General features: G+C 33.4%; 3 protein-coding genes across 6 annotated transcripts; 2 read left to right on the top strand and 1 right to left on the bottom strand.

Annotated features, from left to right (window-relative positions):
- Positions 1-1,445: 1,445 nt before the first annotated feature.
- Positions 1,446-3,260, bottom strand: LOC136224748 (uncharacterized). 3 transcript variants are annotated; one of them, XM_066013163.1, is made up of 4 exons: positions 3,145-3,260; positions 2,270-2,505; positions 1,936-2,194; positions 1,446-1,706 (listed from the first exon to the last, which is right to left on the bottom strand). In XM_066013163.1, exons 1-4 carry the CDS (start codon positions 3,205-3,207, stop codon positions 1,563-1,565), a joined length of 702 nt encoding a protein of 233 aa, XP_065869235.1. In that variant the 5' UTR covers positions 3,208-3,260; the 3' UTR covers positions 1,446-1,562. The 3 variants fall into 3 exon arrangements, with proteins under 3 accessions (XP_065869235.1, XP_065869236.1, XP_065869237.1); XM_066013164.1 differs by lacking the exon at positions 3,145-3,260 and adding an exon at positions 2,837-3,114; XM_066013165.1 differs by having other exon boundaries at positions 1,534-1,660.
- Positions 3,261-10,159: 6,899 nt separating this feature from the next.
- LOC136222366 (methyl-CpG-binding domain-containing protein 11) lies at positions 10,160-15,151 on the top strand. Its single transcript, XM_066010045.1, has 3 exons — positions 10,160-10,239; positions 10,365-10,434; positions 13,766-15,151. Exons 2-3 carry the CDS (start codon positions 10,372-10,374, stop codon positions 14,876-14,878), a joined length of 1,176 nt encoding a protein of 391 aa, XP_065866117.1. The 5' UTR covers positions 10,160-10,239; positions 10,365-10,371; the 3' UTR covers positions 14,879-15,151.
- A 4,379-nt stretch (positions 15,152-19,530) lies between these two features.
- Positions 19,531-22,052, top strand: LOC136223620 (glucan endo-1,3-beta-glucosidase 14). Of its 2 annotated transcripts, none has more exons than XM_066011731.1 (3): positions 19,531-19,613; positions 20,692-21,728; positions 21,818-22,052. In XM_066011731.1, the coding sequence occupies exons 1-3, from the start codon at positions 19,556-19,558 to the stop codon at positions 21,893-21,895; spliced, it is 1,173 nt and encodes a 390-aa protein (XP_065867803.1). In that variant the 5' UTR covers positions 19,531-19,555; the 3' UTR covers positions 21,896-22,052. The 2 variants fall into 2 exon arrangements, with proteins under 2 accessions (XP_065867803.1, XP_065867802.1); XM_066011730.1 differs by having other exon boundaries at positions 19,544-19,613; positions 20,689-21,728.
- The last annotated feature ends 540 nt before the right edge of the window (positions 22,053-22,592 follow it).

Genomic DNA, 22,592 nt, shown 5'->3' on the forward strand with positions numbered 1-22,592 from the left:
ACACGTCCGAGTGGCGAACCAGAATTTTTTCCCAAATCAAATTACAGAAATGCAAGGAAGTTAAATCGGAAAAATACCTCGAATTCAGACGTAGCGTCACTCCCGTCTACTATCGGTGATAACGGATTGTCTTCCATCAAACGTGTTGTCTTTGATTCGGATGAAAATGTATTTGGGAGACTTTGAGAGAGTTTGGGAGGGATTCAAATTTTCAGTTTTTGTTCAAAGGGCGGTTAGGTCTTTTTCGGGGGCTGGAAGTGTGAATATGGGGCTGGGTTTAGTAACCCACTAAATGAATGAAACAGTAGGAAATCAAGGACAAACCTCTGGATTCATTGTGGAAAGAATCTTTGACTAATGTGTCCTATTATACGCCATACCACCATATATCTATCTAATTAATTTACTATTAGTTGGAGATATATAGCTTTGAAATATATACTAAGAAGCTACAAAATTTGAACATGAGCTAATAAACAAACAAACAACTTGAACGAAATTAAACACCAGTTATAAGACTTAAAAACATAGATAACTAACAAGAAAGTTTCACATGTACCTTAGAACGGAACAGGGTTATGTAATAAGATGGATCAGATTAAGGAGCAGGACTGAACTCCCAATAGCTTTCTGTTCAACTTTAATGTAGAAGTATTAAATAGGAGCTTTCTTTCAGAAAGTAATCAAAAGTGTAACAGCAAATGATTGGCTTCCATTTAATGATGCAAGCTGATGAGAACTCCAAATTGCAGTGAATAATGAGGAATGAGCTAAACACATTATATTTGTAGAACTAATACATAAGAAATTAGAAGACTAAAACTAATTATAAGATAACATAATGGTTGGAAATTTGAGTGATGAATATTGTTTAAACAGTAAGAAATGAGATTGAAAGCTTGGAATACGAAATTGATGGCTTGAGATTAATGATTTTGATAATGCCATAAAGATGAAGAATGAAGCTCTATTTATAATTATGATATCCTAAAACCACTACCGATGTTCATCACTACTTCAATTTACATATTTGAAGCTAAGAACCTCGATTGAAACAAACTTGCACTAGTGGAAAAATGAGCATTTGTATCGGCCGTTTAGGGCCATTTGCATCGTTTTTTGGCCGATGCAAAAGCCCTCGACGCAAATAGGTTTGCGTCGGCCATCGGCCGATGCAAATGGTTGTAGCATTTGCGTCGGCCTTTTAAAAGGGCCGATGCAAATGCTGTCTCATTTGCGTCGGCCTTTTAAAATGATCGATGCAAATGCTGTCTCATTTGCATCGGTCCTTTGAAAAGGCCAATGCAAATGAACATTTTACCGATGGAAAAGAGTCATTTGCATCATGCTTTTTAAAAGGCCGATGCAAATGATGCAGTTTTCATTAAAAAAAATAAAATAAGAAAATTTGGATTGAATGAAGCTCTATATAATACCAAATAACACCTAAAAGATTTCATAAAATTATTTCTAGGTTGAGCTACACAATAAATGAAACAAAAATCGATTGAATATGATATTTTACACATCGGAAAATGCCAAAATTACAACATGATCAACAGCTAGTGTGGAACAGCCAATGATGAAACAAGCATTACAACCTCATCTTCACTAAATCTACCAGCAGCACTGCATATCTTTACAAAGAGTTCACCACCAGCTGCATATTCCATAACAATTGACAAATGACTCGGAGTCAATAAGACCTAAAAGGAAAAATAAAGAAACATCATGTAATGTTTCTGACTATTTTCTACTCAACAAATAAAGTATCTTCTGAAATCCTTTAGACCAGAAATAGACAGCAAACGGGCACTTAAGTAGAGTATAATTACTTCATTGTTTTCAATTCCTATTGCACAACTCTTGCAGTAGAGAACAAACATATCGAAATCAAAATGTAACGTTTTAGCCTACATTAGAAGAGTGCGTTACCTGATTAAGCATCCACTTGAAGACAACAGCAGCAGAGCATTCATTTTTAGAAGCACTAGTGAACCAGTCCAAATTGTAAACTCTTTCCAAAGTCTCTATAACAGATGAAGCATTTCTTCTCCCATCCAACACCGAAAATATTTCTCCGTTCGAGCTTACGTTTATGTGACTATTTAACAATGTCTCCAACCATCTACTCCCGGATCTTTGCATTGATAGAATTGCAAAGTATCTCACAGGATTATGTGCACATTCAGCCCTGAAAACAAGTTAAACTCTTGATTGGAGAACTTCAAATTCAATTTCAAATTCAAAGGCAGAGATTCTCAATTACCTGCTAAAAGTTATAGGATGAGGAAAATGCGGAATAGGAATCTGCAATTTTTGGGGTTGATTAACAGAAATGGGTCTCTCAATGACTTGAATATCTTCAATTTTGATTTTACTGGTAGTGCTTATCTGCTTTAAACAGACTGAGCAGATATAAACACCACAAACCATGGCAAAGACTAACACTACCATCCTTAACAAAATTGGGGATTTCTTTGCAGGCTTTATGATTAGTGTATCCTGTGTCACAACAAGTATGCAATTAATAAGATAAACACTTGAAATTTATGAACAACAAATCACTAAAACCAAAAACCCCAAAAAGGAAGATAGTGTAGATTTAGGACCAAAAACCAAAACAGTGCCAAATTCAGAACAATGCAAATAAAAACCCACTTTGAAACTCAGATCAGAACATGCATTCCACAAAACCCATATAGCTTAATCGCACAAACCCCATCAATTTAAGACAAAACTAGAACAATAATTTGAAAAGATAAGAGATTTTTAAGCAAAAATTACAAAAAGAACACATTCCATAGGAAAAACAAAATAAAAATTGAATCTTTACCTTACTAAATAAACAAATATATTCCGCCATTGTCAATAGTTGAAGCTCCAAACAGAACCCGGAACCAGAAAAGGGTTAAGAAGAAATTTATGTGAATCTCAGAGAGTAGAGGTACCCATGAGGCGCTCCATCAAGGGGGAATAGAACAGAAGAAGCCAAATATTTGGATGGGTTCATATAATTAAATTAACAATTAAACAATCATATAATTAAATTAAAGGTACTCAACTTTTGTTTAACCCATGAAAAACTATACAAGATCAAACAAAAATATAAATTAGGAACAGAGCAAAAATTCAATACCATACCAGATATATAGCACATTTGAGCAAGTTCGTAGCAAAATCCACGTGCCACACTGTCTTGAACATTTCGAGAAAAGTTAATGGGCAGATCCAATTGTTAACTGTTCCCTCATTCACCATTTTCTGCAAAATGCAAAAGAAAAAGAAACTAAGTTAAAGCACACTGATCTCAAAAATGGATTAAATTGTGGAAATATATACACACGTCTAAGTAGCCCATTTCTGGAGCAATAAATAGTTAGCAGCACTCCTACAGCATATCATATAAGATACCATAAGTGAGGAAAAAGAGCATCCAATAAATGACAATGCCAGACTAAAAAGAAAATACCTTATTCATCATATTCCATTAACCAACTTGAGGTAGGCAATCCTTCTCCCTACCTGTTTCATGCCAGACTAAAAAGAAAATACCTTATACATCTTGAGAGCCATAAATTTTCACTTTATTGCGAGAACAACACTGGTTCAACACTTGTTCAAATAACATGTTATTTATCAAGTTATCAAATCAAACTAGTTTCATTATATCATTATCAAATTCACAACAAGGCAAAAAAAGAGAGTCAAGAAGCTCAAACTCTCCATCTCCGCTAAGTTATTAAACATAGTTCCATTTATGAATTAGTTTTATTAGGATTGCATTTGCATTAGATTTGAATTGTAAGTACTTGGTTTATATGATTTATTTTTTGACATTAAAATTGCATTTCTAGACTAATATTTGATAATATTTTGAGTTCAACGTGGTAAATATTTTATTTTTATAATATTATGAATTTGAACTGAATCTATCCGATTCACGAGTCGAGATTCAAAAAATGTGGAGTTGGATTCACGAGTGGAATCTCAATTTGACAACTATGGCTAACATTAATATGCACCTATCTGAATGCAACATGTGGTTTTTCAGAACCCATACTCTATGAATATCCATACGGCTGGTTACGACAAAGAGACAGGCCCCTTTCTACTACATCGACTATGCTGCTACCCTTCATAATGTTCGGCTATGGGTCATATTTCTCTCTCGCCATGATGGACAAACACTACCATAGTGGTCGTATTACAAATGATTTACAAACTAATAGGCAGGTAGGAAAAACGAAACCCTTTTAAAATCAAATCAAACGTTTACATGGTGTAGGACCTATTAAGAATCCAACTTCAGACCTAGCCTAAGCAATTAGGTCCTTAGCTGAATAAAACCTTATTTGAATCTATTACTGCCTATAAAGCCATAAATGCTTGCATCAGAGCATTAAGTATGGGTGTTAAGCTAATGTGTTACAATTTGATACGAGACTTTTGGTTCATTCTAACTGCCTTAGAAATGCTATATGAATATTTAATAAAATAGCTATTTAGCACCTAACGTGGAGACATGAATGAATGAAGAAGAAATTATATAAATAATCATATGTAATTGCTTTAAAGACACTGTATAGAGCTTTTCCTTGAGGTGGAGTAGAGTAAAACGATTAAACTAATGCAAAGCGTTGATGGTGTTGGGGACAAATTGAGGGGACTAAATCATCAATTGCATGGTCAGAACAAGACAGTTGAGGATGATTTTAAAGTCCATGACACTGCAGCAGATAATATAAAAGATAGGCATGAGGGGCCTCTCCAGGCCCCTCCAACTGCACTGCAAATATCTCAGCAACAGCAGTCTCAAGGGTCAATAGTTGAGAACCCACACGGTTCTATTGGTGGAAAATGATTATGCTACACGCCATGTTATCACTGCCCTGCTTCGCAACTGCAGTTATGAAGGTTTGGATTTTGACTCATTGTGACTGAATAGTTTATGCTTTGTTCAGCTAATGATTATAATGAAAATAGAAATATGCATATAGAGTTATGAGCTCATTATTCCTTCTCAATCTTTATTTTATGTTTTTTTAACCAACTGTGAAGAATGAGCTCATCAGAGATTAAGAATGAGAGAAAGTGAAGCTGAAAAAAAAAAGAAAGATCTAAGAATAACAGTTTCACTGCTTGAGTTAGATAATAGCTGCTTTTATTGTCAAATTTATTTGATGCTGCTACTGGATATTGTCGGATATTGGACCTTTAACTATGGGCTTAAGCTTTTAGTTGAAAATGTTCCATGACATGGTATCAGAGCATCTTTGATCAAGTGGTCAAGGGTTCGATACCTAGGGTGCTGGGTTTGAAATCTAGCACTTGTTCCCTCCCTCATACTATAAGGGGAACATACTACCCAAGAACCAATTTGCTAAACCTGTCCAGATCATGACTATATACAACTCTCTCTTTGAATTTTTGTTTGTTCTGCTTTGTGATCAGGTATTGCTTTATGACTTGGTGTTAGGAATTTTCCATGATGAGGTATTGCTTCTTTCCTACTTCTAAGTAATTATTACGCCACCATTCCTCCAAAATTTCGAAGTTTATTTTGGTCCCTGTTTTTATTCAAGTTCGGTTCAATTAGGTGTTTAATTCCTACCGTTATGAATTAAAACTCTATTTCTAATTCCTATCTTTTGTCTAACCAAAACTCTGTTTGCTAAAAGTCCAACCAGTAAAGATTTGTTGTGCACATTTGAGCTGAATAGCTGATTAGGCTAGATGATGATGTGTTAAGCTGACTCAACATGGGCGATTATCTACTATTGACATCAATATGTTCACGTACAAAATAAATGTACAACGTCTTATGAATTCTAATATTTTTATCTTTACATATGATATGAGTGTTCTTCTCATTATTGTTCTTGTGTCAGTTACTGAAGTAGCAAATGGATTACAAGCGTGGAAGATACTAGCAGATATGAATAATCAGATTGACCTTGTCCTATCAGAGGTGGTTATGTCTGGCTTATCTGGGATTGGTCTTTTGTACAAGATTATGAGCCACAAAACACGAAATAATGTTCCTGTCATCAGTAAGCGCTCAGTCTCATTTTTTCATTGATTGTTCTGGTATAGAGTCATCCCATCAAATGCCTTTTCCTATAGATAGAGTCATCCACATTATTTGAAGCCCCTATTGAACCTACTGAACCTTCAATTTCAATTTCAATCTAAATGAAGCCCTATAGAACCTATTAAGTCTGTTCTCCTAACAAATTAAAGCCTAATTGTACATTCAATTTCAATGTAAATGAATCCCATAATATTAAAATCAATTGCTCAGATTTCTCACCTGTTTTTGGGAGTACATGATGATCAAAGGGGCCTTTTCACGCTGAAACTTCGATTTTCAACCCTTCTTTTCTCTTCTTCCTTCAAGCCTTAGAACTGGTAACTTGAGAATTGCTGAAATTGGCAATGAAATCTAAATGTAAAAGATGGGGCATTTAGGTGTTGAAGTAAAAGATGGATGTGCAGAGGAGAAAAAGAAAGATAATCCCAATCCTCTTCTTCCTTCAAACCTTCAAACAAGTGCCCAAACTTGATAATTACTAAAATTGGGGATGAAATCTAGTTGTAAAAAGAAATGATGAAATCAATAGTCAAGATACCCATGATTTTTACTACCACAGAAGGAGCTCTTACTGTTTTTCACCTTTTTCGCTGCTCTTGATGCTATCGAATGGGAGTTCTTTTTTTTCCTTCAAGCTGGTGCTCAAACTTGAGAATGATAGAAATTGGCTAAGGAGTCTGAATGTAAAGGATGGAGAGGTTGAGGTGAGAAAGTCGAAGATGAAGGTGTAGGGGATTTATTCCATTTAGTTCAGAAGATGAAGTATAATATTTCTTCGCCACTGTCGAGAGAGGAGAAAGGAAAATTGGAAGTGACCGGAAGAGAAGGTAGCAAGTTGATCCGTAAAGAACTCTAAAAAATAACATGTGACTTGTCTTTGTATAAAAAAAGGGCGGCCCGATGCATTACGCGTCCCCGCTAAGCGAGGGTCCGGGGAGGGGTCCCACCACAAGGGTGTACTGGGGGCAAGCCTTCCCTTGCCAATTTTTTGGCAAGAGGCCGCTCCTAAGACTCGAACTCGTGATCTTCGATCACACGACAACAACGTAATTGAGGATAGCGGGCACCGAGATATGTGATATAACATAACAATAACAATGCATAACTTATAAATGTGTTATTTTATATTAAATTATGAAGAATAAAAACCATTTTAAAGATAATAGTGGAGTCACAATTCTTATTGTCATGGAAATGTATTAATATACACGACAATATTTTAATATCGTCACTGTAAAATAAAAATATCTGATGTAATTTAGATTGTCATATTTTTTTCTATTGCATTATAATGAATAAAAGTAATAATAGAAATTACTATATATAATGACGATATAAAATCACCATCTGTTAACGTAATGTGACATTCCCTAAATACTGTCATGGAAACTCGTTAAAGTATATGACAATATCTTAATAACGTCACTATTAAATAAAAATGTGGCATAATTTATGTTCTCGCATTCTTTTTTATTATATTATGACTGGATATAAATAATCATAATAATTAACATAATGAAGACAATTATTATAAATTATCGTAAAAACAGGTTAAAATACATGACAATATCTCGATATGTCACCATAAAATTAAATATGTGATGTAATTTACATTGTCACTTTAGTTTTTATTAAATTGTGACGAATAAGAAATGTCATGGAAATAGTTTTTTACCATGATGATATAATTGTGTCATTAATTAACTTTATTTCGTAATAGAATAAAAATTTCCTTCCAATTTTTTAGTACCATTTTTTTGCATCTAAATTTTTAGTGACGATCATTCATATATCGTCATAAAAATATCATAATGCATGACAAAATTTAAATAATATCATAACAAATAATAATAAATGACAAAAATCTTATTTGTTACCGTTTGTTCGAATTAAATTATTACAAATATAAAGTGTCATAATAAACATTTCTTAAAATGACGATATATTCGCCACCAATTAACCTCATTTCGTCAAGAAAACGTTTTCCCTCCAAATTTAATCTACTAAAATTTTCCTCAAAACAATAGGTTACGATATTTTGCTTATCGTCATAAAATATATCTAATGGTGACGAATAGATAGAACAATAGAGACATTCGTAAAAATTATCATTAGAAAATTAAGAATAATGACGAAAGATAAAATTTGTCATGTTTAAGTGATTATTAGTGATGAAATTACGTCTGTAGAAAAAAAATCGTCATAAAATCTCATATTTCTTGTAGTTATAATCAAAATATTAGATCAAATTACATTGGTCTAAATTACACAATACTATTAGTAAGTAGGCTTAAAGTTCTCCATATTACAATAATCACTTTGCGATAATAGGATTGATTGTCTAACTCTACATATCATTTCCCTGTATAAATTTATTTGTTCTGAATTATCTTCATTGCACACATATTCCAAATGTACTTTTCTTACATTTATTGCTTCAATTATTTCCTTATATGTTTTTTTGTATCTCGGTGATAGTACTCTATACAAAATCCTTAACTTCCATTTCTCACTGTCAATAAGATATCCTATATTTGTAATATCTTGAATTTTTTTAAATAGTGGCAGTATGGTCCACTAGACCTCCACTCCGTTGCATTTTCATCTGCTTCATTTTTTGTCTAACATTTTCCTTTGCAAAACGAGATATAAATGCGCCTGGAACCATATATATTTAGCCATCTATAAAAGAAATAAATTATTCAATGTAAGTTCATCATGCATTTCTACTTCATATTTTTAAATAAAATATAGAGTTGATTACTATATATATATTGTTTTTTTATTATATCATATTCTATTTTTAAATAAAAAACAAATTTAACTCTAATCTAACATCCTAATTACCAATTTCATACATTTGTTTATATAAAAATTTCCTTTATACTAATTTACCTATATACTAATTTCATACATTTTTTATATATACCATAGAAGGCACCATAGTTTATAAACATAATTAAAGTTTTTAAACATAATTATAAAATATTATAAAATTAATTCAATTGCAATTAATTCGATCATTAGCATATGTTAAACAAAATTAATTTGTAAGTATAGTTATAATTTCTAACCATAATTATAAAATATTACAAAATTAAGAGATTTTTTAACAAATTAGAATTTCTAAACATAATTATAAAAAAATTAGAATATCTAAGTATAATTATAAGATTTTCTAACAAAATATAATAAATTAAACAAAATTATATTATATAAACAACAATTACATATCTGAAAATTGAAATAGAAGCCAAAATATAAAGTTTAGGAAATATAGGAATCAAATCTTTATATTTGTAATCTTGTTTTTTTTTTTCAAAGCAGATTGCAATCTGCCTATCTTCTTTCTCCTGGATGATACAAACCATGGTTTTGAAAAGAGGTATAATCTCTTCATGCCATTACGGTGCCTGCCTGGTGGCATAAACATTTAACTCATGTTAAGAAACAACCCATTCCGGAAAAATATTTCCAAACCAGATCTAATGAGGATTTACCCTTTAATCACATGATTTATTTTTGTACTTTTTATTTTATAAATGAATTATTCAATTTTTGTAAATGAATTTCTCCAATAATGCATAGAAAAAGTAAAACTAGTTTAATTATGAGATATGGGCCATATGTAGAAATAACAGTAACTATTCTATAATTTTTTTTTTTTGAATCAACTATTCTATAATTTCTAAGAAACTAATCTATTAGGAATAAGTTTTTATTTTTCTTAGATAAAATAAAGTTGTTTTTTAGTTTCCAAGAAAAAAGAATACTCGAGTATGATTATTTTTCCATATAATTTGGAACACCGGACTACTGCTCGAGTCGGATATGTTTTTTGGCAGTATCCATAAACAGGGTGGACACGTGTCCATATAGTATTACGAGTAAGCTTAAATTATGTTATTTTAATTTTTCAATCTAGAGTTAAAAAAAAAATAGACACATGGAATCTCAATCTGCTGCGGAATGATAAAATTAGTGTAATGTAAGGTGAGATTATGAAAGCCAGTGGATTACGTGACAGTTTTTCTTTTTAGGAGGGAAATTATTAAAAAAAGGAAAAAAGGAAAAAAGGAAAAAAAGAAATGGAAAGACAGAAAGAGAGAAACATCAACCAACAAACATATCCCAGGCTCTCAACGGTTTGTGCCTCTCCCTTTGCCACACACATAAATACTAGAGAGAGAGAAAGAGAGACTCAGTTTTTTCAGAGGAAAAAAAAAAAAATTACTTGTCTTGTTTCAAGGGTTTGGTTTCATTTCTACAGGTGAAAAATGGAAGCTAAAGAGGAAGTTATATCTGTTGAGCTCTCAGCTCCTCCTTCCTGGAAGAAAATGGTATGTCTTTCTTTCCCTTTTCTCTCTCTATGCTTTTTAACTTCCCCTCTTTCAATATTTCTGCACTTTTCATTCATGTGCGTCAAAGTTCCTTTCTTTTGCTGCCTTCTGGTTTTTAGATTAAATTGGTGCAATTAATTTGATTTTCTTCAATTTTTTAAGGTTTGGTTAATTTTAGGTAATATTGACTTCATTATCATGAGGGTTTTTGTGCCAATTGTTGGTTGTAGCAGTAATTTGGTGTTTAGGGTTTGCTTGACATGTTTTAGGGTTATACCCCCAAATTTAAGGGAAGTTTTTTAATTTCTAGGGTTTGTGGCTTCTTTATAATTTGCTTTTATCAGCTCCAGATGTTGGAAAACCAGTAACTTGTCTCAAAGCTCTCAACTTTCTGTTTTCAAACCAGTAATTTTGACTTCTTTGTGGTATTTCCCTCGGGTTAATAAATTATAACCCTTGTTCTTCTTTGGCAGAAAGGGAATTCAGAGTGGAAGGGTATAAGGGTTTGATGAAATTCTCTATAATTTCTAATATGTCTTACTAAATTACCCTTATCTGTTTTGCTTATTTGTTTTGTGTTGTCCTAATGGAAATGATGATTTAACCAATCTCAATGGAATCAGAAAGAAATAGCTGAAACCTAGAGGCTCTTAAAGTTTTGCTGGAGATATATGGATTCTGCCCTTTGGTGCTGCTAACACTTCAAATTTGTGAAATCATCTATTTTTATTTGTCATTCTATCTTTTCTCTGAAAGTATTAGCCAACCAATTATCCAAGGAGAATGTCGAGGCTTGAATTAATAATTTGTGAACTCTGCTTTTGTATAGTTCTGCTGTATTATATTTCTATGATGAGCTAGTTTTATCATTATATGTTGGTAGAATTCTCACCCAATGTGAGCACTCTGTAGAAATTCGTTAGGATTAATGAAATATTTGCTTCTCATTAATCATCTGTTTTGTCAGATGGATATTTGTTGCATTTTTCACGTCATTGAATTGAAATTCTAATATTGCAGTAACCGGTGCATTTTAAAATATTAGCTTAAAGAGTTTCCTATTGGAGTGCATCAAGGTTCCGTACTTAGACCATTTCTTTGTGCCGTCGTTATGGATGAACTAACGAGTTCACTTCAAGATGGTATACCATGGTGCATTTTGTTTGCAGATGATATTGTGTTGGTTGATGAGACGAAAGAAGGCGTGGAGAGGAAGTTGGAACTATGAAGACAAAATTTGGAATCTAGAGGCTTTAAGTTGAGCCGAAGTAAGACAAAATATTTGGAGTATAAGTTTAGCGGCGATAGGAGTAGGGAGGCAGGGACAATCACCCTAGATAGAAGAGTTGTCTAGGCCTCGGATTGCTTCCGATACTTAGGGTCTATTATCCAAACGGATGGAGAAGTAGATGGCGATGTTGCTCATAGGATTAAATCTGGTTGGTCGAAGTGGAAGAGTGCTAAGGGTTTCCTTTGTGACCCCGGCATGCCTAATAAAATGAAGGTAAAATTCTACCGCACGGCAATTAGACCTGCATTGTTATATGGTATGGAGTGTTGGGCAGTGAAACACTGTCACATTCATAAGATGTCGGTGACGGAGATGCGTATGTTGAGATGGATATGTGGTCATACGAGAAAGGATCGGGTGAGTAATGAAATAATTAGGACATAAGTAGGGGTTACATCTATTGAGAATAAAATAAGGGAAGACAGACTAAGGTGGTTTGGCCATGTAAGACGAAGAGCGCTTGATACGCCGGTTAGGAGGACTGAAGAGTGGCAAAGGGATGTAGTGGTGAGGGGTAGGGGAAGACCTAAGCAAACTTGGAAGAGGGTGATCGAGAGTGAAATGAGTTTATTGGGGATTGAGGAAAATATGGTAGTGGATAGGACAGAGTGGAGGGAGAGAATTTGTGTCGCTGACACGACTTGATTTCACGGTTTTATATGGTGGTTCATGTTAGCCAACCTAGAATCATTCCGGGACTAAGGCTTTGTTGTTGTTGTATAATAAAAAAAAAACTGTTTGGAAAGGACCTGATGATCTGTTCACTGCTATGAGTACTTGGATTATGTCATTATGGCTAGGAGATTTATTTTATTGGCGTTTTTGTACAGAATTTTCCAAAGTAAGGCTATTGAATAAGTTAATTGACAAATGGGTTGTATTAAAATTTGGTCCTAGTGTAGATCTGGATTTATTTGTAATTCAGCAGGCCCAGGTAGTTATCTCAGATTGCAATTAATCTGTTATCATTTAGTGCCAATTCTCTACTTTCTTTATCTGTTCCCTACTCCTTACTAACCCTTTTTTTCTTACCTTCAAATATCTAATGTACCAAATGTGTACTAACATATGTGTGACTTGATTTTTTATTCCTGTAATGTCTCTACTTTTTGTTTATTGAAGTTCATACGTTAGTGCTAAGGTTTACTTGAATTTACTCATGCATGTACTTTATATGATCTGTAATATGTATTAGTGATGTATGCAGATTAGGAATGTACTTTGACGCATAGGTGACTATGCTTCTATGAAAATCTCCGTTGGTGTCCACTCGTGAGTGAGATTGGGTATTATCAGGTTGCTTGGGCATTTTTCCATCTATTTTATACTCCTCAACATGTTTTTCTTACCAGCCCTCAAGTAATGTCGGTTCTAGCTAGTTTGCTATACTTACCAGTTTTTTTGTATAAAGGAATTGCTAACTGCTGACATTGCATTTTACTAAGCTGTTTTTTGGACACTGGTTATTTCTACGAGGTTTGAACTATTTGCAATTGATGATTCTGGAATGGGACTGGAGCCTTTTGGGCAGATTTGAGCTAAGATGCTATAAGGTTAAATGGATGCATGCTATCTTTTATCCAGAACAAGGGGTTGCACGCTCTGTTTCCATTTTACTAATTTCTAACTTTGAACTACTTAGATTGAAACTTTTGTCGTTTTAAGTTAATAACTTGAAAAGGCGGATATGGATCTTTGAAAAAAGAAATACTAATGCTGAAAGTATCTCTTTTATGTAGGTAGTACTGAATAAATTAATTTAGTCAGTTCTCATGTGCACGCCATAAATCTGAAGTGCAGTCACATTTGTTGTCCTTGTAAACTGTATTTTGGCCTAATCAGTAACATGGGGAATAGCCTAGAGCTGCTAGTGTGGGAAATAAACTTCTCATTTAACTACCATCCTTACAATGTTAATTATCTATGATGATTGGAACTGAGTTTGGATTCTTTGTTACTTTTAGAACTATTGGTTTTGTAAATTGTGGTCTATTGTGCGTGGTTCTTGTTGCATGACAAATATCTTTTATGGCTTTACAGTATTTGCCAAAGAGAGCAGGCACTCCAAGGAAGAGCGAAATAATGTTCATTGCTCCAACTGGAGAAGAGATTAATAACAGGAAACAATTGGAGCAGTACCTAAAATCGCACCCTGGAAATCCTGCAATATCCGAGTTCGATTGGGGTACTGGTGAGACACCAAGGAGATCAGCAAGAATAAGTGGGAAGGTCAAGGCAACACCATCACCAGAAAAGGAGACCCCTAAGAAGCGGGGCCGAAAAACACCCAGCTCAAACAAGGACAAAAAGGAAACTGAATCTCCTGCTGAAAAAGGTGAAGCTGAGAAAGAACAAATGAAAGATGCAGATGGAGCTGGAGATGGGAATGAAAATGCTGATGCAGAAAACCAGAATGACTTGCCCAAGGAAAATCGGATTGAGAAAGAAAATGAAGGGCCTGAAGAGACAAAGCATGCTGACACGAATATGGAAGAAGCCGCTGGACAGGATGCCAGTGAAAAGAAGGAAGTAAAGAATACAGAGGATGGAAAAGAAGCTGGTGGTTCTGAAGAGATGAAGAATGCTGACACAAATATGGAAGAAGCCGCTGGACAGGCGGCCAGTGAAGAGAAGGAAGTAAAGAATACGGAGGATGGAAAAACAGCTGGTGCCAGTGAAGAGAAGGAAATAAAGATTACGGAGGAGGGAAAAACAGCTGGTGGTTCTGAAGATGTGAAGCTTGAAAATGAGGTTCAGCAGCAGGACAATGTGGAGAACAAACCTGCAGAAGAAGCTGGTTCTGGTGAAGTCTCTGCAGAAACTGTGGTCGAGAAGGAGAATGTTGCAGGTGACAAGGAAATCCCAGATGCTGAAACCATAGAAGCTGGTTCTGGTGAAGGCTCTGCAGAAAAGGTTGCTGAAATTGTGGTCGAGGAGAATGTTAAGGAAATCCCAGATACTACAACCATAGAAGCTAATGGGGGAGCGAAGCAAGAGAATGCTAATGGAACTACCCCTGCAACTGAGGGAGAAGGGGACCGCAACATTCCTATAGATGATGAAGCCATGGCAACAGGTGGTGAAATTGCAGAAAATGGCAAGATTAACCAAAGCGGGCGAAGTGATTCCCTGCCATCTGCTGTGAGCTGCTAAAAGTACTAGTACTGTCCACATGATGTGTAGTCCTGTTGTAATAGCTCTTACCCTTCCCTTTTGGATTAATTGGATGACTGTAACATGAATGTGCCTTCTAGATTTTGTTGTATGTTAGTAAATTTAATGTACGTAGGCGCTCTCAGATTGATTAGGTGTTAGTTTTTTAAACTTCTCACATTGTTCATGTTGTAGAATTTTGAACATTTCTCAACTGGTGTTAGTGACTATAAACTAAAGTATTAATGTTATTAAGTTAAATGTTTATTGTGACATTATGGTGGATGAATTGCTCAATACCAAATTTGTGCTCTTGACAGTAATTTCTACTTTGTGTGACTTTATCATAGACTGTATTTGTATAGGAATTTACTAAAACTTTCTTTGGTTTCCACTATTTTATTATATGGGGATTTTCTGATGTTTTATCTGAAGATTTGGTGAACAATATATTTAGTGGAGTGGAATTGGTTAGAGCATCTCCAATAGAGTGACATGGCTCTTTAAATTGTCAAATTTAGCTAGCATTTAGAGAGTGACCACTCCAACAAGGTGACATGGCTCTCTAAAATAAATAGCTAGCCATTTTCACTAGCTAAATTTGGCTAGTCTCTATAGCTAGCTATTTCTATTTTTTAATCATTCTTTCTCTTTCCTCTTTGTATCTTTTTTCTACTTTTTCTTTTTTTCTTTAAATTTAATCACTTTTAACGATAAAATAATCAAATAGAGAGTCAAATAGTTAGCATGATTGGAGCAAAACATAAATTTGGCTAGCTAAATTTGATTAAACTAATATTTTATATTATTTTAGAGAGCCAAATAGTTAGTTAGTGTTGGAGATGCTCTTAGGTAATAGTTTGCGGTGCTAAGCCAGGTGACAATATACGGTTGGAAAGGGAATATTCTCTTTTGAATGACCATTTATTTGTAACCTTGTTTTATTAAAAGCTTTCTATTTTACCAAAACAGCCATTAAAACCTTATTTATTTATTTGTAACCTTGTTTTATTAAAAGCTTTCTATTTTACCAAAACAGCCATTAAAACCTTATTTTGTTCTCCTTGGCCTAATAAGTCAAAACCACTAGTCATTTGGATCGTTTTCACCATATTCAGAACAAACCAATAAGGTAAAAGAAAAAATAATATGTCAAAGTAAAACTTATGGTTAGTGCATTTCTGATGTTTTCATAAAATTGTTAGTACACAGGAGAAATTTAAGGTTTTTTTTTTATTTAATTATTATATATTAGGAGGGGTATAACGAGGTGAAAAGAATCTGGTTGAATCTTTTTTTTTTGTTACATATGCAATTGTATGGTTTTAATGAAAATGTCGGCAAAATTGAAGAAAACCTCCCGATTTGTAAACATATGAATCTTGCGTAAATGCATAAAACCATGATGTTTAAATGTATTTGGGAAAAAAAATCCAATTTTTTAGTGCAATAATGGATAAATTCTTTCATAGCGAGTGCTAAATACTGGGTAAATTACATACGTGGTGTACAATCTTTACCTAAAATCACACTTGTACAACCAAAATTTTATCACACTAAACCGTACGAATTTCGGATGACCTTCCACTAAAGTGTACAGCCGGTTTTTGTGACCGGTCAACGCTGATCAACTATGCCAGATCAGTATTTTTCAATTGTAAAATTAAAAAAGTAGGACCCACTCTTTATGAAATAACTAATATAACTAATATAACCTTATTTCTTATAAAATTACTAAAATATCTTGATATTCTTCCTTCAACCTCTCTCTCTTCCATTTCTCTCCCTAAGTTTTCTCTCTCGTTCCTCTCCCTACCATTTCTCTCTCACATTTGAACCACTTTGGCAATTCCCGAATTCACCTCCCATAAACATTAATGCTACTACCAAAATCATACATGCCCTCATTCTTTGCCCATTATCATTTTCTCTCTTTCTTTCTTTCTGTGATTTCTTGGTTGCACAATGCTTCTCGAAAATCTCCAAAGCTTGAACTCCAGATCTTACCCCGCAGATATTCCTTTATCAATCGATCATTTCCTTGTTGTTCGCGATTCATCAACTTTATCAATCTTATCAATCGACCATTTCCCCCCTTCTCCTAACATCTACACCTGCAATATAAGTGGGGTTTTTACAGATGATTTTCCGGGGAATCCTCCGACACCGTTTAATTATACTGGGAATTTTACGGGGAGTATGGCGACAAAGAATGGGACTAGAGTTTATAGGTTGGGGTTTAATGATACGGTTCAAGTTGTTTTACAGGGAACGAGAATTCTGGCGCCGGAAAGTCATCTGTTTCATCTTCATGGAGCTAATTTTTTTTACAGTTAGGAGAGCAATTGGAAATTATGATGCTATGAATGATCGGAAAAAGTTTAATTTGGGGTAGGAATTATAAATTGCTGAGGCTAAATGGAATTATCCCATTGTCCAACCATACCTAGAATTATCTGCTACCTTTTATTTTCCTTTGTTTATTTCTCTTGCAGGCAATGTTATGCTTTCTAACTACTTGATAATCTATTTACTGGTTTTGGACATGATTAACAACCCACACTACCTGTATCGCATGAAAATCACTTGGCCATTTCCTTTTACAAAAGAAGGAAAAGGCATGAAATGAAGTGTGGAATCTTTTAATAGGATTGTGATTTTGCATGGTCAGTTTTCTTGCTGTTGTTTTGGAGAACAGTGAGAGAGAGAAATGGTAGAGGGAAGAGTGAGAGAGAAGACTTAGCCTTTGTTTGGGAGTTTGGAGGTTAATGGAGATTAGAGTTAAAGGAGGTAATGGAAATGGAAGGGAAGTGATGGAAAGGAAGTTTATAGGATGTAAATGAGGTTAAATGTTTAACTTCGTTTGGGAGTTTAAATATGGAGAGGAAGGAACGTTAAATTTACTCTCCAGAGACAAGGAATTTTAAAAAAGTTTATGTTACTCCCATTAACCCCCAATTTGGAGGTTAGAGTTTGGAGGTTAGAGGAAGTAAACATTTAACCCCATTAACCTCCACTTACTCTCAAAAAATAACTCCCAAATAAAGTTAACTTAATATTTAACCTTCCATTAACCTCCTCCCAAACAAGAGCTTAGAGAGAGAAATGGGAGAGAGTGGTTGAAGAAGAAGATGAAGATATTTTAGTAATTTTAAAAGAAGAAGGTTATATTAGCCATTTCATTAAGAGTGGGTCCCACTTTTTTTTAATTTTATAACTGAAAAATGTTGATGTAGCATAGTTGACCAGTGTTGACCGGTCACAAAAACCGGCTGTACACTTTAGTGGGAGGTCACCTGAAGTTCATACGATTTAGTGTGACAAAATTTTGATTATACACCAAAGTGTGATTTGGATAAAGGTTGTACACTACGTATGTAATTTACCCGCTAAATACTAGAAGATTTTCTGTAGACTAAGCAATTGTCATTGACATTTATTTTATATAATTCTATGTATATGTTACAATAATTTACCGAACTAAACTATCAATACTTTGCACATTTGTACAAATATTTTTATCCTTTCTTAAAAAAAAGTTTAGTGATTCCAATTTAAAATTATTTTAATTATAATATAATAATTACTGAGATTTTAATGATTAAAAAATAAATTATTATTATCCTATACCTGAATTTTATTAGTGATCACGTATAGAAATATACAGAAACAAAAAAACTTTAGTATCATAAAATGAAATTGAAAATTAATAAAAATAGTACACACTGCCTTTTGAGCATAACAGAGGGCTCTAAAATTTATTTTACAACTTAGTTCTTAATAATAAGAACAAAAGTTAAGAGCTATTTTACTCCTAACATTGATAAGTTGTGTTGATTTCATATATTAATATTAAAAAACATAGATATTTTATTTCTTATTATATACCAATTGCACATACCAGCGGTTCTAAAAAAGAGATTTCATATTTTTTGTAATTTAATAATAAAATTGAAAATTAATATTTATAAATTCGATAAAAATATTAGATTCTTTTTGTCCAACTTGTACAAAAGACAATATATATTTTTTATTTTCTTAATTTTTTTTTTACGTTTAATCATATGTTTGTGATCTATCACTAACGATGATAAAATAGTGCACATGTGAAGTGTAGATGAAAATATTCATGACCAAGGGACAGTTTGAAAAGATCCAAATAAGAACTTTTTATGAAACGCTCCAAAACGCTGCAGTTTCCAGCAAAAATGCTAAATGTTGTGGTTATATAAACCTAACCAAACGCTATATTTCCCGCGGTTTGAAGTGAAACGCTAAACGCTCATCCGAAAAGCTGAAACAAACACCCTTTTAATATATAATTAGTAAATGATCAACTCAAGGTGTAACAGTTGCAAAAAGAGGTAACTGACAGAAATGAATTGGTCAAGGTTAGGAAAAACCATTTTGTTAAGAAAAGAAAAGAAATAGTAATTTATGTGAAAACGTACGTAAAATGTTGAGAATTAAAAGAGTAAAGTTAAGAATCTATACCAATCCCGTTGAGAATTTAGTTTTCATGTTTTGGGGTAAGGTTAAGAATCTTCTTTCCAACATTTTTAGATTAAGGTTAGGAATCTTTTGGAATGCACTTTTGAGTTACAAAAGAACATATGATATATAGGGCCTTTTTATTTTTTAGAAATGGAATCCACTTTCCTCATTCATTTTTCAACAATGGCTTTCCCTTCTTTCTCTCTTTGCCTTTTCATCTTCTCTCTTCTTTTCTCCAACGGTATGTAATCTTTCAATTACAATTCTTACTTCCTTCTTGCTTTACACTAATTATATATAATATGTTTGTCTTACAAAATTTTATGTACAACTTTGTAGAAAAATAAAATTTAAGAATGAAGTACAACCCAGTTCTTACGTTTATATTGAATTGGTATAGTTTTATTCGTAACGTTTCTAAACAAGATCAATTTTATCTTTTATTTAAAAAATTTAAAAAATTTATGTTATGATTAACACAATTATAAACATGTTAAAACTCCAATATTTAACTAAGTTTGTCATATGTTCAAAAAATTGGCCAAATGTTTATTATGTTATTAAAACAGTTATAAACAACACGTTAAAATGCACTGCTTCTGTTTATTGATAAATTTATTTAAAAAATATAATATGACAATGAATAGTGGTCAAATCAATCCACTCAAATTTTCTGTTAGATATGAGTAAAACTGGGTAAATTATTAGAAGCACCCGGTTCTTCATGTCATTAGGAGGACATTCCATACATATTTTGACATGTGTACCATGCACCTACACATATTATAAAAGGTCTCACTATTTTAATTATTACGTGTGGTCACAATACACGTGTCCAAATGTGAATTTGGGGGTCCTCCGAATGACATGGAAGACCGGGTACTTAATATAAGAACTCGTAAAACCGATCTATTTAGTAATATCGGGATTAAAATTACATCATTTCACACGTTAGGAGTAAATCTACGATTTCCGTCATCCCAAAATTTATAGTCAATTTACATGTTACCCAATAACTTGCTTTCAACATGGTTAATTTTTGGCTCAAAATGAACCTTGTATATATTTACTTTTTCTGTTTTTACAGAACCTTGCATATATAAACTTAGTCCTCCAGCTTCGCATATTTTGTCAAATCAGTGTAAACTAACACGTATTAAGCAAGTACGAAGCATATATATATTGACATCTGTCATTTTTGGACTAATTTGATTAAAATACCAAATTTATGGGCTTAATTTGATACAAAGTTCATTCTGTGCAAAATTGGGTTTAAAAAACAAGTATTAAGATGAATACAAATGGTATTTGTGTAGCAGTTTGGACAGGTGAGGGTTTCACAGGAACATATGGAGTGAACTATGGAAGAATAGCAGATAATTTACCTTCACCAGGAAGTGTGGTGACGCTTCTAAAAGCAGCAAAGATTAAGAACACAAGAATATACGATGCTGATCATAGTGTCCTCACAGCTTTCAAAGGCTCCGGCATTCAAATCATCGTTGGATTAGGCAATGAGTTCTTAAAAGAAATCAGCATAGGCGAGGACCGAGCCATGAATTGGATCAAAGAAAACGTCCAACAATTCCTCCCCGGAACTAAAATTGTTGGAATCGCAGTAGGCAATGAGATATTAGGAGGCGGTGATCATGAACTTTGGGAAGTCCTTCTCCCTTCTGTCAAAAATGTCTATTCTGCACTCAAAAGGCTTGGTTTAGAAAAAACTGTCGAGGTCTCAAGCCCTCATTCGGAGGCAGTTTTCGCCAGTTCCTACCCGCCTTCTGCTTGTATTTTCAGGGAGGATATTGCTATATACATGACCCCATTATTGGAGTTCTTTAATCAGACAGGTTCACCTTTTTACATTAATGCGTATCCCTTTCTGGCATACAAGAGTGATCCAGAACATATTGATGTAAACTATGCTCTATTCAAGTCAAATGCTGGGATAGAAGATGCGAAGACGAATTTGCATTATGATAACATGTTTGATGCAATGGTAGATGCTGCTTATGCTGCATTAGAGAAGGCTGGATTTCCTAAAATGGAAGTGATAGTTTCGGAGACAGGTTGGGCTTCTCGTGGAGATGATAATGAAGCAGGTGCTAATGTTCAGAATGCAAAGACATATAATAAGAATCTCAGGAAACGGTTAATGAAGAAGAAAGGGACTCCTTATAGGCCTAAACTTGCTGTCAAAGCTTATATCTTTGCTTTGTTTAATGAGAACTTGAAGCCAGGTCCTACTTCTGAGAGAAACTTTGGTTTGTTTAAACCTGATGGAAGTATTGCTTATGATATTGGCTTTACTGGTCTCAAAGATTCTTCTGCAACTTCTTCTCTAATGCGTTTCAAGGTATATGATTCAATTTTCATTTCTGTATTTTCCTTTTTGACAATCTTTTTTATTATATCTAATTTCTGTTTATGTGTTATGTATTGCAGGGTATTGGAGGTTCATGTTGGTGTTCATTAGTTTTAACAGTCTGCACAATGATTATTCTATTAATTTCAGATTCATGATTGGTCCACAATGTGAATCTGCAGCAGCAGCAGCTGAGATTCTTGAATATTTAGTAATTTAGATGTGACAAATTGGTGTATAAATGAATTCATTTGTTGAATATTCTTCTATGTACAGACTGCTATTCTTGAATCAATCCATTAATTAACAGACTTTCAAGTATCTTGGATTAGCAATTATTCTTCTTAACACAATGTTTGTTTGATATGAAAATTTAGGATTCAATCAAATTAGGTGAGAATAATGGGCTGTTTCCAAAATTGTGAGATTTAAAGGTGGGTCTGGACACTAATGTTTTCATTAAGAAAGTGTCAAAGAAGCCAAAATATTTGAATGTTAGGCCATATGTAAAAGCAATGAAAATTCCTTACCATTTACGGGGTTATGTGTTCTTCAAAGTTTCTATGACTAATTCTGAGCATCAAAGTCTTCTTTGTCAGCATTATACAAAAGTCTTGCGTTTCTGGAAAAACAATTAATTTCATACCAGAAATTACTATTCTTTTTGCACATTAACTTAAAAAGGACTTGTTTTAAGATAAAATTACCAGACTACAACTGTTCAATTTTTTTTTTTAGAGGGGGTTGTTTGCAGTATTCCATATTAAAAATCACCCAATAATTGTTAATAATTATATATATGAACTTAACTTAATTAAACTTTCAGTTTGGTCATTGGTTGGATAAAAACAATTA

The sequence above is a fragment of the Euphorbia lathyris genome, chromosome 3, assembly GCF_963576675.1.
Source record: "Euphorbia lathyris chromosome 3, ddEupLath1.1, whole genome shotgun sequence".
NCBI classification, from domain to species: Eukaryota; Viridiplantae; Streptophyta; class Magnoliopsida; order Malpighiales; family Euphorbiaceae; genus Euphorbia; species Euphorbia lathyris.

Bases quoted from the DNA above. Each gene is read 5' to 3' on its own strand.
- LOC136224748 (XM_066013163.1), bottom strand. From the start codon at position 3,207: ATGTTCAAGACAGTGTGGCACGTGGATTTTGCTACGAACTTGCTCAAA. The intron at 2,506-3,144 runs GTATGGTATTGA...GTTGTGACACAG, and splicing joins TCAAATGTGCTATATATCTG to GATACACTAATCATAAAGCC. The intron at 1,707-1,935 runs GTAACGCACTCT...TTTTCCTTTTAG, and splicing joins TCAAGTGGATGCTTAATCAG to GTCTTATTGACTCCGAGTCA.
- LOC136222366 (XM_066010045.1), top strand. From the start codon at position 10,372: ATGGAAGCTAAAGAGGAAGTTATATCTGTTGAGCTCTCAGCTCCTCCT. The intron at 10,435-13,765 runs GTATGTCTTTCT...ATGGCTTTACAG, and splicing joins CTCCTTCCTGGAAGAAAATG to TATTTGCCAAAGAGAGCAGG.
- LOC136223620 (XM_066011730.1), top strand. From the start codon at position 19,556: ATGGCTTTCCCTTCTTTCTCTCTTTGCCTTTTCATCTTCTCTCTTCTT. The intron at 19,614-20,688 runs GTATGTAATCTT...GTATTTGTGTAG, and splicing joins CTCTCTTCTTTTCTCCAACG to CAGTTTGGACAGGTGAGGGT. The intron at 21,729-21,817 runs GTATATGATTCA...TATGTATTGCAG, and splicing joins CTTCTCTAATGCGTTTCAAG to GGTATTGGAGGTTCATGTTG.